Source organism: Dermochelys coriacea, chromosome 2 (genome assembly GCF_009764565.3).
Source record: "Dermochelys coriacea isolate rDerCor1 chromosome 2, rDerCor1.pri.v4, whole genome shotgun sequence".
NCBI classification, from domain to species: Eukaryota; Metazoa; Chordata; order Testudines; family Dermochelyidae; genus Dermochelys; species Dermochelys coriacea.
In genome coordinates, this window is record NC_050069.1 from 197,799,656 (window position 1) to 197,813,045 (window position 13,390).

The 13,390-nt window shown below is 40.3% G+C and overlaps 1 protein-coding gene across 7 annotated transcripts in view; it reads right to left on the reverse strand.

Moving 5' to 3' along the window:
- Positions 1–13,390, reverse strand: part of CMC1 (C-X9-C motif containing 1) — a 72,819-nt gene that overhangs the window by 20,964 nt on the left and 38,465 nt on the right. The window contains exon 3 of one of the 7 annotated variants that reach the window (XM_043508997.1): positions 9,225–9,339. The exons of the other annotated variants lie outside the window; for them this stretch is intronic. Within the exon in view, the coding sequence (XP_043364932.1) occupies positions 9,225–9,304 (80 nt within the window). The 5' untranslated portion in view covers positions 9,305–9,339. The remainder of the gene's footprint in view (positions 1–9,224; positions 9,340–13,390) is intronic. 7 annotated transcript variants of the gene reach the window in all.

Below are 13,390 nucleotides of genomic sequence, written 5' to 3' on the forward strand. Positions count from 1 at the left end.
CATCAACCTAGCGCTGTCTGCACCAGGGTTTAGGTTAGCATACCTAAATTTCTTAGAAGTGTGGATTTTTCAGATCCCGGAAAGACACAGTTATGCTGATGTAAATTTTCAGTGTAGACCAGCCCTCTGTTTGTTCCCCCCCCCCCAATAAAAAAGCACTAGGTTTTTAAAGAGATTTTTTTTAAATTTGGAGAATTCTCTTACCTTGACTATTGAGAGTTCTTTAAATTTAACTATGATCTTAAAACTAGTTGCTTTTAGATAGACATTACAATATAATGTGCATTCTATACAATGAGAGAAAACTACAATCAGTGTTTAATTTATGCCAGGGCTGAACCCCAGCACCTCTAGGATTGGCAGTTCATAGCCCCGGCCCCTCTGGCTTGCTGCATAAGTTATGAAAGTAAAAATTGTCTGGGTGCTGGATCCCAGCACCTCTTTTGTTACAAATTAAGCACCAAGTACAATTTCCATAAAGCATTTTTTTTTAAAGTCTGGGTAACAAAAAAAACAACGTATTTGAAATAGAGACTTTACCACTCAACTACTCTTCTACTTCTCTTTTTACAAAAAGTTTTAGCAAACGTTAAACTTTTCAGGATAGGGCCTCATATGATTCGAGGCATAGAAAAACTTCCATAAGAAGAAAGGTTTAAAAGATCAGGACTTTATCTGAGAGTGTGTACAAAATAATTAATGGCACAGAGAAGGGAGACTGGGAGGTTGGAGGGAGGTTACCAGTGGAGTTCCTCAGGGATCGGTTTTGGGATCAATCTTATTTAATCTTTTTATTATTGACCTTGGCACAAAAAGTGGGAGTGTGCTAATAAAGTCTGCAGATGATACAAAGCTGGGAGGTATTGCCAATTTGGAGAAGGATCGGGATATTATACAGGAGGATCTGGATGACCTTGTAAACTGGAGTAATAGTCATAGGATGAAATTTAATAGTGAGAAGTGTAAGATTATGCATTTAGGGATTAATAACAAGAATTTTTATAAGTTGGGGACGCATCAATTAGAAGTAATGGAAGAGGAGAAGGACCTTGGAGTATTGGTTGATCATAGGATGACTATGAGCTGCCAATGTGATATGGCTGTGAAAAAAGCTAATGCGGTTTTGGGATGCATCAGGAGAGGCATTTCCAGTAGGGATAAGGAGGTTTTAGTACCATTATACAAGGCACTGGTGAGACCTCACCTAGAATACTGTGTGCAGTTCTGGTCTCCCATGTTTAAAAAGGATGAATTCAAACTGGAGCAGGTACAGAGAAGGGCTACTAGGATGATCCGAGGAATGGAAAACTTGTCTTATGAAAGGAGACTTAAGGAGCTTGGCTTGTTTAGCCTAACTAAAAGGAGGTTGAGGGGAGATACGATCGCTCTCTATAAATATATCAGAGGGATAAATACAGGAGAGGGAGAGGAATTATTTCAGCTCAGCACCAATGTGGACACAAGAACAAATGGGTATAAACTGGCCACCAGGAAGTTTAGACTTGAAATCAGACGAAGGTTTTTAACCATCAGAGGAGTGAAGTTTTGGAATAGCCTTCCAAGGGAAGCAGTGGGGGCAAAAGATCTATCTGGTTTTAAGATTCTACTTGATAAGTTTATGGAGGAGATGGTATGATGGGATAATGTGATTTTGGTAATTAACTGATCTTTAAATATTCAAGGTAAATAGGCCAAATCCCCTGAGATAGGATATTAGATGGATGGGATCTGAGTTACCCAGGAAAGAATTTTCTGTAGTATCTGGCTGGTGAATCTTGCCCATATGTTCAGGGTTTAGCTGATCGCCATATTTGGGGTCGGGAAGGAATTTTCCTCCAGGGCAGATTGGAGAGGCCCTGGAGGTTTTTCGCCTTCCTCTGTAGCATGAGGCATGGTTGACTTGAGGGAGGCTTCTCTGCTCCTTGAAGTCTTTAAACCATGATTTAAGGACTTCAATAGCTCAGACATGGGTGAGGTTTTTCATAGGAGTGGGTGGGTGAGATTCTGTGGCCTGCGCTGTGCAGGAGGTCAGACTAGATGATCAGAATGGTCCCTTCTGACCTTAGTATCTATGAATCTATGAATTTCTGTTCTCCCTGTCTTATAAGACAAAAAACAAAGGGATATTCAACAAAAGCAAAAGGCAGCAAATTTAAAAACAGTTAAAGGAAATTTTTTCACACAATGCACATAGCCTGTGGAACTGATTGCCACAAAGTATCACTGAGGCCGATAATTAAGCACACTCAATATTGGACATTTATATAGATAAAAACTACAGTTAAAATAGTAAGGATTTTAAAACAAATTCTGGAAGTGCTTCACGGCACAATACAGCCTTGGATTAATGGGGTTTAGAAAGAACCTTTTGGCAGGGGGAGGTTATTCCATAACTGTCTTATGCAGGATTACTTCCATTTTCCTCTGATTCAGCTAGTGCTGGCTGCTGCTGTCAGAGATTGGACAGTAACCTAGATAGATTAAAGGTGTGATCCAGTAGGGCAATTATAATGGCCACTTTTAACTCTGTGTTGATGCAGCACCTTGCACAATTGCAACTGATTAATTACTGCTGTAATATTAATAAATAATAATTCATGTTTATTTTCCCCACATTATTTGCAAACTCTGTTTATTCTGTGTTTCATACCATCACAGTATATAGGAGCTGAAAAACATGAAAGATCTTAACTTTTTAAATAAATTCTCAAGAAAGAAAAGGAATAGCCCAGTTTCACCTGTGTTTAAAAAAACAAAATATTTAAAAGACATAATGTTATGAAAAGCAATCTGATTCAAAATCAAAATGTAAAATTGAACATGAGTGGAGGTAAGTGATTTACTAAATAACATAACTAGAATAAAATGATTTTTTTAAAATGTTGTATCTTAAAAATATAACCGAACTTTACCTTTTGACTACAGGCTGATGGTTCAAGGGGCAGACACCTTTTAGCAGCGGTGATAGGTGCATAACTGGTATATCTCGATAGCACTACATGTTCAATAGAATTTCAATTTAACAGTAGTAAAAGAGAGTTGGGGCAGGAGAAATTATAAGAGGGCAAGAAGCAATAGTAAAGTGCATTGTCAGGAGTTACCAGGCTCAGCATTTGACTTGACCTGATTTCCCTTTATTCCGTATGTGGGTTTTGCACAAAATAAAAAAGCCATCATATATTGTTTTAAATGAAGAAAAAAAAAAAGTTGGTTCCAGCACCCCCACCTAGATGTGAAAATAACCAAAGAACAGTGTAAAAAGCAAAACCGCACCCTCCTTACAATGAAAAAAAAGAAGACTTTTATTAAACCTTTAATGCTCATTAATACGAGGAAGAAAGGCTTTTGAAAATATCTCTATGTTCTTTGAAGTGAACATACTCTCCTTTAATTTACTTTATACTTAGTTGATTGGGTTTTTGTCCTCTCTAGAATGCCTGCTATACAAATAGGTTTCTCAGGTCAAAATAGCTGTAAAAAGTGAATAGGCTTTGTCAGGTTGTAAATATACAGTATGCAACAAATGTAGTCATCTTCAAGCCTATTAGTCCAAATTGCTTCAAACAAGTGCTACCTTTAAGAGTGTAGATTTAATTTAATTTTTCTCCCCACCCAAAGCTAATAATCCTTGACATCAAATGTTACAATATCAGGCGCTGGAAGAGGCAGAACTGGAACAAATGCAAGTTCCCCCGTGGCTACTGCCCGTCAATGCCTGGTTCTATATAAGCAACCTACATCAGACTTGAGTAGTGCAATGTAGCCTCAGTGCTGATTTTCCCATCTCCTTTGGGAGAAGCTGTCCCACGCACAGAGGCATCTGAAAGCAAGTGTAACATAGTTGATAAAATACAACCACTTCATAGTGACTGACTCCTTAGCTGAACTCCCTGCCTAAAGAAAGTCAGTCTGTAAAAGCAGAGATCCACGGTGAGTAGCTACGCTGGCAACAAGCCAGGAGCACAGTCTAAAGAGAAAACTTCTTTCCACCACAAGATGGAGATAAAGCAGACAATTTGTTCTTCTGGAGAGGCAGTCACATACCAAAATTTGTACAGCTACAGCAGCTGTGGCTTAACACTGACTATTTCATCTTTGCTTAATCAAATTACTGTACTTTCTGTGGAAGGACCTTTTCCATTCAAAATTAAATGGAACACGCAGATAATATAATATTGTGTTTCTTTCTTGTCTGAATGAAGAACAAACCTTCCACAGTTGGAGCCAGATTATGCCCTGTGTCCCTGCACAGGTGCAGGGATGGCCAGGAGTGGGGAGTTGTGGCTGGCTGCAACCTGGCTTCCAGCCACCACATACCCCCATGCAAGTAGAGGGCAATCACAATCCTCCTTTTGTTCACAGGGTCACAAGCCATCCCGAAGTGTTGCATGAAAGAAGTAGGACCATAATTGCAGCCAGGGCTTCTCTACACTGGCACTTTACAGCGCTGCAACTTTCTTGCTCAGGGGTGTGAAAAAACACGCCCCCCCTGAGCAGAGCAAGTTTCAGTGATGTAAAGCGCCAGTGTAGACAGTGCACCAATGCTGGTAGCTGTGCCCCTCGTGGAGGTGCTCAGAGAGCTCTCTCCCAGCACTATGCCGTGACTACACAAGCCACGTTAAAGCACTGCCGTGCAGTGCTTAACATTGCCAGTGAAGGCGTGCCCCCCAGACAGTTGACCAGGCTCTTTGTGGAGTATGCGGAACCATCCTAGAGGCGCAAACTCCTTCTATCTATAGGGAAGTGATTGTGTCAGAGTCAGAGTAGCCCATGGACATCCCCCTGAATTGTTATGGCTCCATCTCCAGTACAGGATGTGTAACATGTTATTCTTAACATCTTGCTTTAAACATAATAGAGCCAAATATTTAAGACCAGCCTCCCATTTACAAATGTACATGGCTGTGGGCTGGACTGCTTGTGAAGAGGTACTACTCAATCGAGTAAGAATGACAGACTCTGGAATCATATATTTTAATGTTTCTTTTTCAGAAGCATTTTTATGCTGTGCTTACATGCAAAAATTTGGCATAAAAAAAAAAAAAAAAGAGTATTTTGGGTCTTGTTACAGCTGCCCTGTTGAGATAAAATATGCATTTATCTGTACTTGAAAAGAATAATGTACGTTTGATTATGTAGGGCAGTATAAGATTTATGATTTTCTTAACTATTTATTTCCATCTTTTTAAATAGTTGGGCATTATACATTTGGTGATAGTTGAGTACACTATCACAGCTTAGCAACTGAACTGCTTTGAACAAGTACTTGTGGGTTGGGGATTTCTTAAGTGGTGGGTTTTTTTTTTTAAATTATACTTCCTTCGTTCATTTACGTGCACAAAACAAAGGTACAATTTTTAAAATTTCAGATACATGGCTTGGAGAAGCAGCCAGCTTATTGAAAAAGAATGAATAATATTGGCCAACTTAATGGTTGAAAGCCAACATCCAAATTGCCCCAGTACTTTGAAATTGTTGTGAAAATATTTTTTTCAGCAAAAAATGCATTATGAGCAAGAGTGATTAGTATTTTGTAAGGGTTATAGAAAACAGTGAGAATGCACTATATACAAGCAGTACATCACAGGTCTTTCAGACCCTGGATTCAGGAAATGACTTTAGAGCACGTTTAACTTTAAGCATTCGTTTGTCCCGCTGACATCAATTTGCTCAAGTACATTCCTGAATCAATGCCTGAATCAAAGTGCTCTTAGAGTACTTTCAATCACCTTTCCAAAATACTGCTCCGTCCTGCTTGTAATCAGTGCACTTGGCTCAGTTACCACCCGTTTTCTTCAAATATGGTTGCTAATGAGTTTTCAAGAAGATGTAACCAAACGTAATTTTCAAAGAATAACAAGTTATTTTTGATTTAGAGCGTGACAATGACACATTAGACAAAGCCAAATTTCAAACCAGTGTAATGTTGAGTTACTGGTCACTAAAATACCTTAAATTTTATTTCAGACTTTTCAGAAACATTCTCCTTCAGCATAAATCTGGTTATTTTCAGCCAAAGCAATTTTCTAAGCCAATCAACAGGGGTTTATTAATGGAAGTTTGTAACCAACTTCACTACGGAGGAGTTACCACTGCTCTATAACAAGTTTAATAAGTAGACACTTGTGTAAAAATAGCGAGGAAGCCTGAGCTCATCTACTCAGTGACTCGATGAGGACCTGCCCTGGTCAGCAAGACCTCTGATGAAGGGGCAAATCCCCTTGGGGACCTAGCTGACAGGGTGTAGGAGTTTCCTGCATCACGATCCCAGGGCCACAGTCTGGGTATGAACTGCCAGGTGGGGGTGGACAGGGGAAAGACAGAAGCAGGAGAGGCAAGACTGCCATCCAAATCAAGGGTCTGCAGCCTAACAGCCCCTACTCAGAGCAGAGTTGCTGAGGGAAGCTATTTGCTGTGACTGGTGGACAGATACTGACAACTGAGGCTGTGATACAGTGCCCAGGCTTATGTGGAATACCACCACGCATTCTATCAATGGTGGCTTCTGTGGCATTAATACGCGTAGTAACCAAACAGTTAGTACTCGACCAAAAGATTATCTGTATAGGGCTTTATTAATAAAACCTGGTTTTAACTTCACTACACAGGACACTTCTCCAAAATAAATCCAGTTATTAGATGCTTATATAAAAAAGTTATGTAAATTGAAACATTTAGACAAGCGGAGGAGTTGAAAACAAGCCTTTAGCCAAAAAACAAAAAAAAACAAAAAAAAAAAACTTTAACTGTGAAAGAACGAGATTACAGAAAGACTGGAAATCTGTTTGTCAAATCGTGGCACAGTGGACTTGGGTCTCATCTCATCAATATAAAACCTGTGAAGTGCCACTGACTAATAGAAATACTCCTGATTTATACCAATAGAGGCAATAGCAGAATCAGGACCTACAGCTGCAACACCCTTAAAACTCCACATTAACATACAGTTACCTCATCTGCATACAAACACATTCAGAGTTTGGAAGGAGACAAGTGCTTGCATAGTTATTGTGAGTGCACCTGTAGTACCTGTTTTAAATGTTGGATTCCAGTAGGTTTGTGAAAGCTTTATATGAAGGGTGGTTTTTTTCCCCAAAGCTTTTAATTTGAATGAATAAAATAAAAATAAAATAAAAATAAAAAACAATTTTTAAAAATAATATACCACAAAAGGAATACCTATCTTTTCATAAGAGTAATGAGACAGGAAGAGCTAAAACCGTTTGCATAAAAAAAAATTTAAAATTTTTAAATATTACATCCAACTGTACTTTAAAAAATGTAATTGAAATATTATCTGTGAATCCCATTAGAAAACTACTAGCAAAACCTGCACGTTTATAATTTAGACAAAGATGAGTTATACAGCTTTTATATAGTTATAGCTTTGTTTTAGAAGAGCATTCTGGTCATTTCTCTTTCCACAACACAAACATTCTATACCAGACAAAAATGAGATAGGACTGCTCAACTCTGATGAATTGCTCTCCAAGCAGCTTAGTAATGAAAAGTCAGTCATAATGATGTCCATACTGCAATAAAACTTCAAAAATGACTGCAAGTTCAATCACAGTTTTAACACTGTTTGCTGGCTTCTATGAGGCAAGATCCAGAGAAAGTTCTTCACATAATGACCTCATTCTGAAACCATAAGATACTGTTAGTTCACTACAGATTTATCTGAGACTTAATTTTTGGTAGACTATAGCTGGGAGTTAATATCTGGGTGTCAGAAAGATGAAGATGAGAAGCAAATATGGAGGGGACGGAGAATGACCCAAAACAGAAATAAAAGACATGGGTAAAAGGGGATCTTGTTGCTCAACAACATGAACTTGTGGAAAGCAGAGAGCCTTTAATTCTGAGAGTCAGTGGGAGTTGAGGGTACTCAGATCTTTGCAGGATGAGAGAGAGCGAGCAATATCTAACGGACTTGACGCTAGACAGGAGACACAAGAGACCAGGATTCTCCTCTGCCACTGACCCATCGATTGATCATGATCAAGTCACTTCAACTGTGACTCTGTTTCCCTTCCCACCCTTTGCCCATCTTGTCTATTTAGATAAGCTCTCTTGCTATGTGAGCTCCAAATCATAGTTGAAGCATTTTGGTGCTACCATAATACAAATAAATAATAGCTGGGCCCCATTAGAGGTTGAAAACAGAGCATTATTCTGAACTCATTTACAGTTGGATAATATGGAATAACTCCCCTGATTTAAGTATAATTACCGTGGATGTGCTCAGAATCTAGCACAAAGTCTTTACTTAACTGCTTCCAGGCTCTGAACCAGATGAACTATTATTTATTTAAAAAACAAAAAAACAAAAAACCAGAACACCCTCTTCACTAGGTTGGTATTTCAAGGATCTCTCATACTTTTCCTTTCAAAAATCAAAACCTAACATGTGCTGTATTAACATAAAACCCCTAGAGGGCAACTAAGCTTCAATTTCAACCTTCTTAAATATTCAGCTGCTTAACTAGTTTACAGATTATGTAAACTATTTCCTTCAATCTTCTATTTTTTCATTTAAAAGAAGTGAGCCCTTTTCATGCTCAAATCACATTACAGCTGCCCATTTAATATAGATTGTCTCTGGATGGGCAGTAGTGATTAAAGTTCTCAATTTAACAAAGCTCAAATGTGGAACAAACTCCTTTCAACTGCAACAGTGAGCCACAATATAAAGGACCTCATTTGAGCAAAAACTCACAAGAATCATAGATTCATAGATTTTAATATCAGAAGGGACCATTGTGATAGTCTAGTCTGACCTCCTGCACAACGCAGGCCACAGAATCTCACCACCAACTCCTGTAACAAACCCCTAACTTATGTCTGAACTTTTGAAGTCCTCAAATCATGGTTTAAAGACTTCAAGGTGCAGAGAATTCTCCAGCAAGTGACCCGTGCCCCAAGCTGCTGAGGAAGGCAAAAAAAAAAAAAAAACCCATGACCTCTGCCAATCTGCCCTGGAGGAAAATTCCTTCCCCAAATATGGCAATCAGCTAAACCCTGAGCATGTTTGCAAAAGAAGACTGAAGTCATATTGGCATCATTTCTTTAATATAAAGGTTTCCACAATATGAGATTTATTACTCAGCTCAGATTATTCTGTGCTTTTGTTGTGGGGTTTTTTTAAAGGCAATAGCGGGGTTAAAATATATTTGCCTGAGACTGTGACAAGCGTGAATTTGGGTCTATAATGATGGGCTTGCCTTGGAATGAGATACAGTTGAGCGGAACAGATGGAGGACATGCTGGGATATTTGTCTGGCCCTCCTTGCACACTACCCATGGTTTAAGTTTTATATAGAAAGTATTTTGTAAGCACTGAAAGGGAAGAGAGGACAGCAGGTATTAAAATAAAAATCTAGAAAAAACAGATTAATCTCTTCTTTAGACTGTCTTAGATGACATATAAAATATTATTGTAGCCATGTTGGTCCCAGGATGAGCCATGTGAGGTAATATATTTTATTGGACCAACTTCTGTTGGTGATAGAGACAGAGCTCTTCTTCAGGTCTGGTGAAGGTACTCAGGTGATGTACTGAGGCTAGCCACACAGTGAACTCAATCTAGTCCCACCATTAAAGGTGAACTGAAACACTTGGGGGAAATAACTCTAAAGATCTGGGATCATGAAGAGTCAGATTCTGATACCCTCACTTTGTAGAGTTCAGTTTCTGTTACTGACTAGGGAGCAGAGCATTCTCCTGAGGTTGGTGAGTGGTGAATTCTTTCTGTGCACATGCAAACTTCAATTAATCCTCCTACCATCTTCATGAACAGTTTCTGAAGCACTGCCCTACTTTTCATCAGACCTTGCTGTGCAAGGGAGAAGCATGCCAGAAGGGGACATGTCTTCTCAATCCATCTTGCAAGGAATCTGCTGATATGTTAATGTAGCTGGGAGATGCATAACATTTCACTGGAGACATCTTTCACAGAGTGGAAGATCCTTGAAGCGGGAAGAAAAAAGCAGCTCATTGAGGAGTCTGCAGCAGATGTCGCCAGAGCTTAAAGGGCCCATCTGTGGATTCTGTAGATTCACGGACCCCTAGTAGCTCTATGATCCGGAAGAGACGGGAGGGCAAAACCTCCTCCACCCTATCTGGCTTTCATTACCATAATATCACAGCACATTGCCATCTTTTTAATGTAGTTATCCTCAAAACACCGTGTGATGTAGGGAAGTACTATTATTCCCATTTTACAGATGGGGAACCGAGGCACAGAGAAACTAAGTTACTTGCCAGCGGTCACACAGGAAGTCTGTGCCAGAGCAGGGAATTGAACATGGGTCTCCTGAGTCCCACACTAGTGCCATAACCATTAGACCATACTTCCTTAGAACAGTCTAAGAAAAGCCAAAAAAGGGAGCTCTGGATCATACCCTTAACGAAGTTATCACACTGAAATTGGAGAAGAGAGAAGAAGGTGCTATGAGCTCTACAAAACTTCATGACCATCAATTATTGCCAAATCAGTAATTAAAAAAAATCCTCATTACATTCTGAACCATCAGTGCAGGTTTTAAAGATCTTGATAGCAAAAGGACTAGACAGTTTAGAGTATTGTTTCTGCCATGCAGACCATTTGTGCTGTATAAATCACCCTACAGAAATAATTAAAATCAAATGCCCATTTAATGGCTTATGTGAAACAAACTGATGAAACAGTCCAATTTCTAATGGAGAGCTGCCCACATCACCAAAATCACTATATACAATTAAAAGAATAAATGTGGAGGATAAAGAATTGGTGAAAATACAGACTGAACTCCTTCTAACCCCTAGAGGTGATCCCTTGAAGTCAGAATTGAGGTACATTGGTGGGACAGCCTAGGAAAGCTTGCATTTCAGTTTCCAAAAGTTAACCTCTTGTCAATAAACAGAAGACTTCATTTTCCAGAGCTGACAATCTGGCAACTTTCATCAGTGAAATAAAGACAAAGAAAAACAAAACACCAATCTTTGCATTTCCACGTTTCCCTACTCAGGACAATAAAAATCTTCCACTTTTTGTCACTAGTGACACTAGTGGAATAGTCCAATTAGAGCCTTGATTAATTTAAGCATGTGAGTAGCTGCAATGAAGTGAATGGAACTACTCATGTGCTTAAAGTTTAGAACGTGCTTACGTACTATCTTGAATAAATATGTGCTTAAGTACATCCCTAAGAACTTTCCTGAATTGGGGCCTAAATGAAGAAGGGCAAAAAAGCAGGGAAGGTTAGGGTTATTATTAATCTGCTGAGAGAGAGGGACAAACAATTAAACTATCCCCACTAAGTAAACATCTTCTAGTGATGCCATAAGAATTCCTTCTGAGTTGTAATGTCTATGCTTGATCTCAGCCCAGCAGTGAATGTTTCTGTAAAGTGTAAGCAAAAACAGTTCAGCCATTTTGAGTTACGTGAATATTTGGGGGAAAGAAACATCACCCTTTCTCCATATGTTCCAAAACTCTTGCATTCCCATAACTCCAGCATAACTGAAGAAATAAACATCAAAATCAGTTTGTATTAAAGTCCCCATTGAGGAAGGAAAAACAATTCAAGATTTGAGAAAAATCCGTTCTAGTCGTTTTCAATGTTTAAAATTAGCATTTTTGTGCATGTCTGCTGGAATTTTATATTCCCCCGCTTCCCCCCCCCCCCCCCGACATGTTTAACCATCAGTGGTTTACAAAGCTGAGAGGTGCAGATAAGGACACTTTTGCTAAGGACTCCTTCAGTCAATGCCTCCATTAAGGACACCATATTTTAAAGGTCACTGATAAAACGATTTAATTGAGTTGAAGCATGTTCACAATGATTTGGAGTCACCCTCTCATTTGAAAAGGGAAAATGAAAAACAAAACAAAAAAATCCAGGATATTAGATAGAAGACATTAATATGCCACTGAATACAAGAAATCAAGCATTCGAGGTTTAGGGAACTCCAAAAGTTAAAATTCCATATTTAGCCACAATGCACATATAGTATGCATCATTTTTAGTCTTGCTTGCCTTGTTAAAACCCATGGGTATATTACTGTTTATGAATTACATTATTCCATTTACACATAGCCCATGTTAATGGGGCAGTACAAAGTAGTAACACTGCAGGGAGAGCACCAGGACGCATTCTGCCCTGGCAGAGGATCACCCTGAACCCCCTGGGATGCAGAGGGCACACACACTATTACACCCCACTATGGCCTGGTTGATAGTGTGCTGCTCCCACTCTGTGGGCTTGCCCACATTGGGAAGTGGGAGGGGGGTTATGAGGGTTTGGGTCACGGTCATTCTACCCCACTTGGGGTGTCATCCACCTCCAACTGCCTGCCTCATTTGGGCTGCCATGCAAAATGGGATGCGGCAGTTCCAGCAACTCCGGGACAAAAAGGGAGTGAAATTCTGCTTTCCCCTTCAGGCTGCACCAGGTGGAAGTGAAACAGAAGGCCCCATTAGCTCTCCACTCCCACTCACATAAGGACCAGAGAGTCTAGCCTTACGCTATTTAATCGATACCATAAAAATGCAGAAAGGAAAATACGGCTGAATTAATGTTATGGCAAAGCACATAACTTCTGGAACTCGACGGCTTGAGTGCTCGATTTCTTGACCTTAACATTACATACTACAAATTGTTACTCCTGACAGAATTCACCATAAAAAAAATAAAAGTTATGTGCACAATATTGTAAAATTATGCAAGTTTTTAATTTGTCAATAAATAAATGTGGCTCCAGCATAATAGTGGGGAGCACAGGCCACTGGCTGCATTGAGGTTGATCACCCAGAAGCCCCCCCCCCCCCATCTTCCCCAGTACAAGAACTTTGCAGTGAGGCTGTACCTGATCCTGACACAGTGCAAGGGCTGGGCCTACCCCAAAAACACCCCAGGGTCCTGTTCCTCTGTGCCATGTGTGGATGGGCAGGCTTAGCCCAGCAGGATCCAAGTGTAGAGGGGCTTAATGAGGGGGATCCAGGCATGGGATGACCGGTTTCTGTGTGGGGCAATCTGGGTGCGGGAGGCTCAATGGGATATCTGGATGCACAGGGACTCATTGGAGGGGGGGGGAATCTGGGTGCAGGGGCAATGGGACTCTGCAGGGGATCCAGGTGAAGGTGGGGGGTCTGCGTGTGGGAGGTTCAGTGGGGGGTCCGGGTGCTGGGGGAGTGGGCTTGATGGGGAGGAGGTCCAGGTGCAACTCACTGGGACTCAATGGGGTGGGGTTCTGGATGTGGGGGGGCTCATTGGCAGGCTCCAGATGTAGAGGAAAGGTGAGGGTTCAATGGGCCTGCTTAATGGGGGAGCCCCAGCTGCTGCCAAGGGGACACTGCATGCTAGGCTCCCGCTTCCCCCACGATTCTCCTATCCCCTTTTTTTCCGC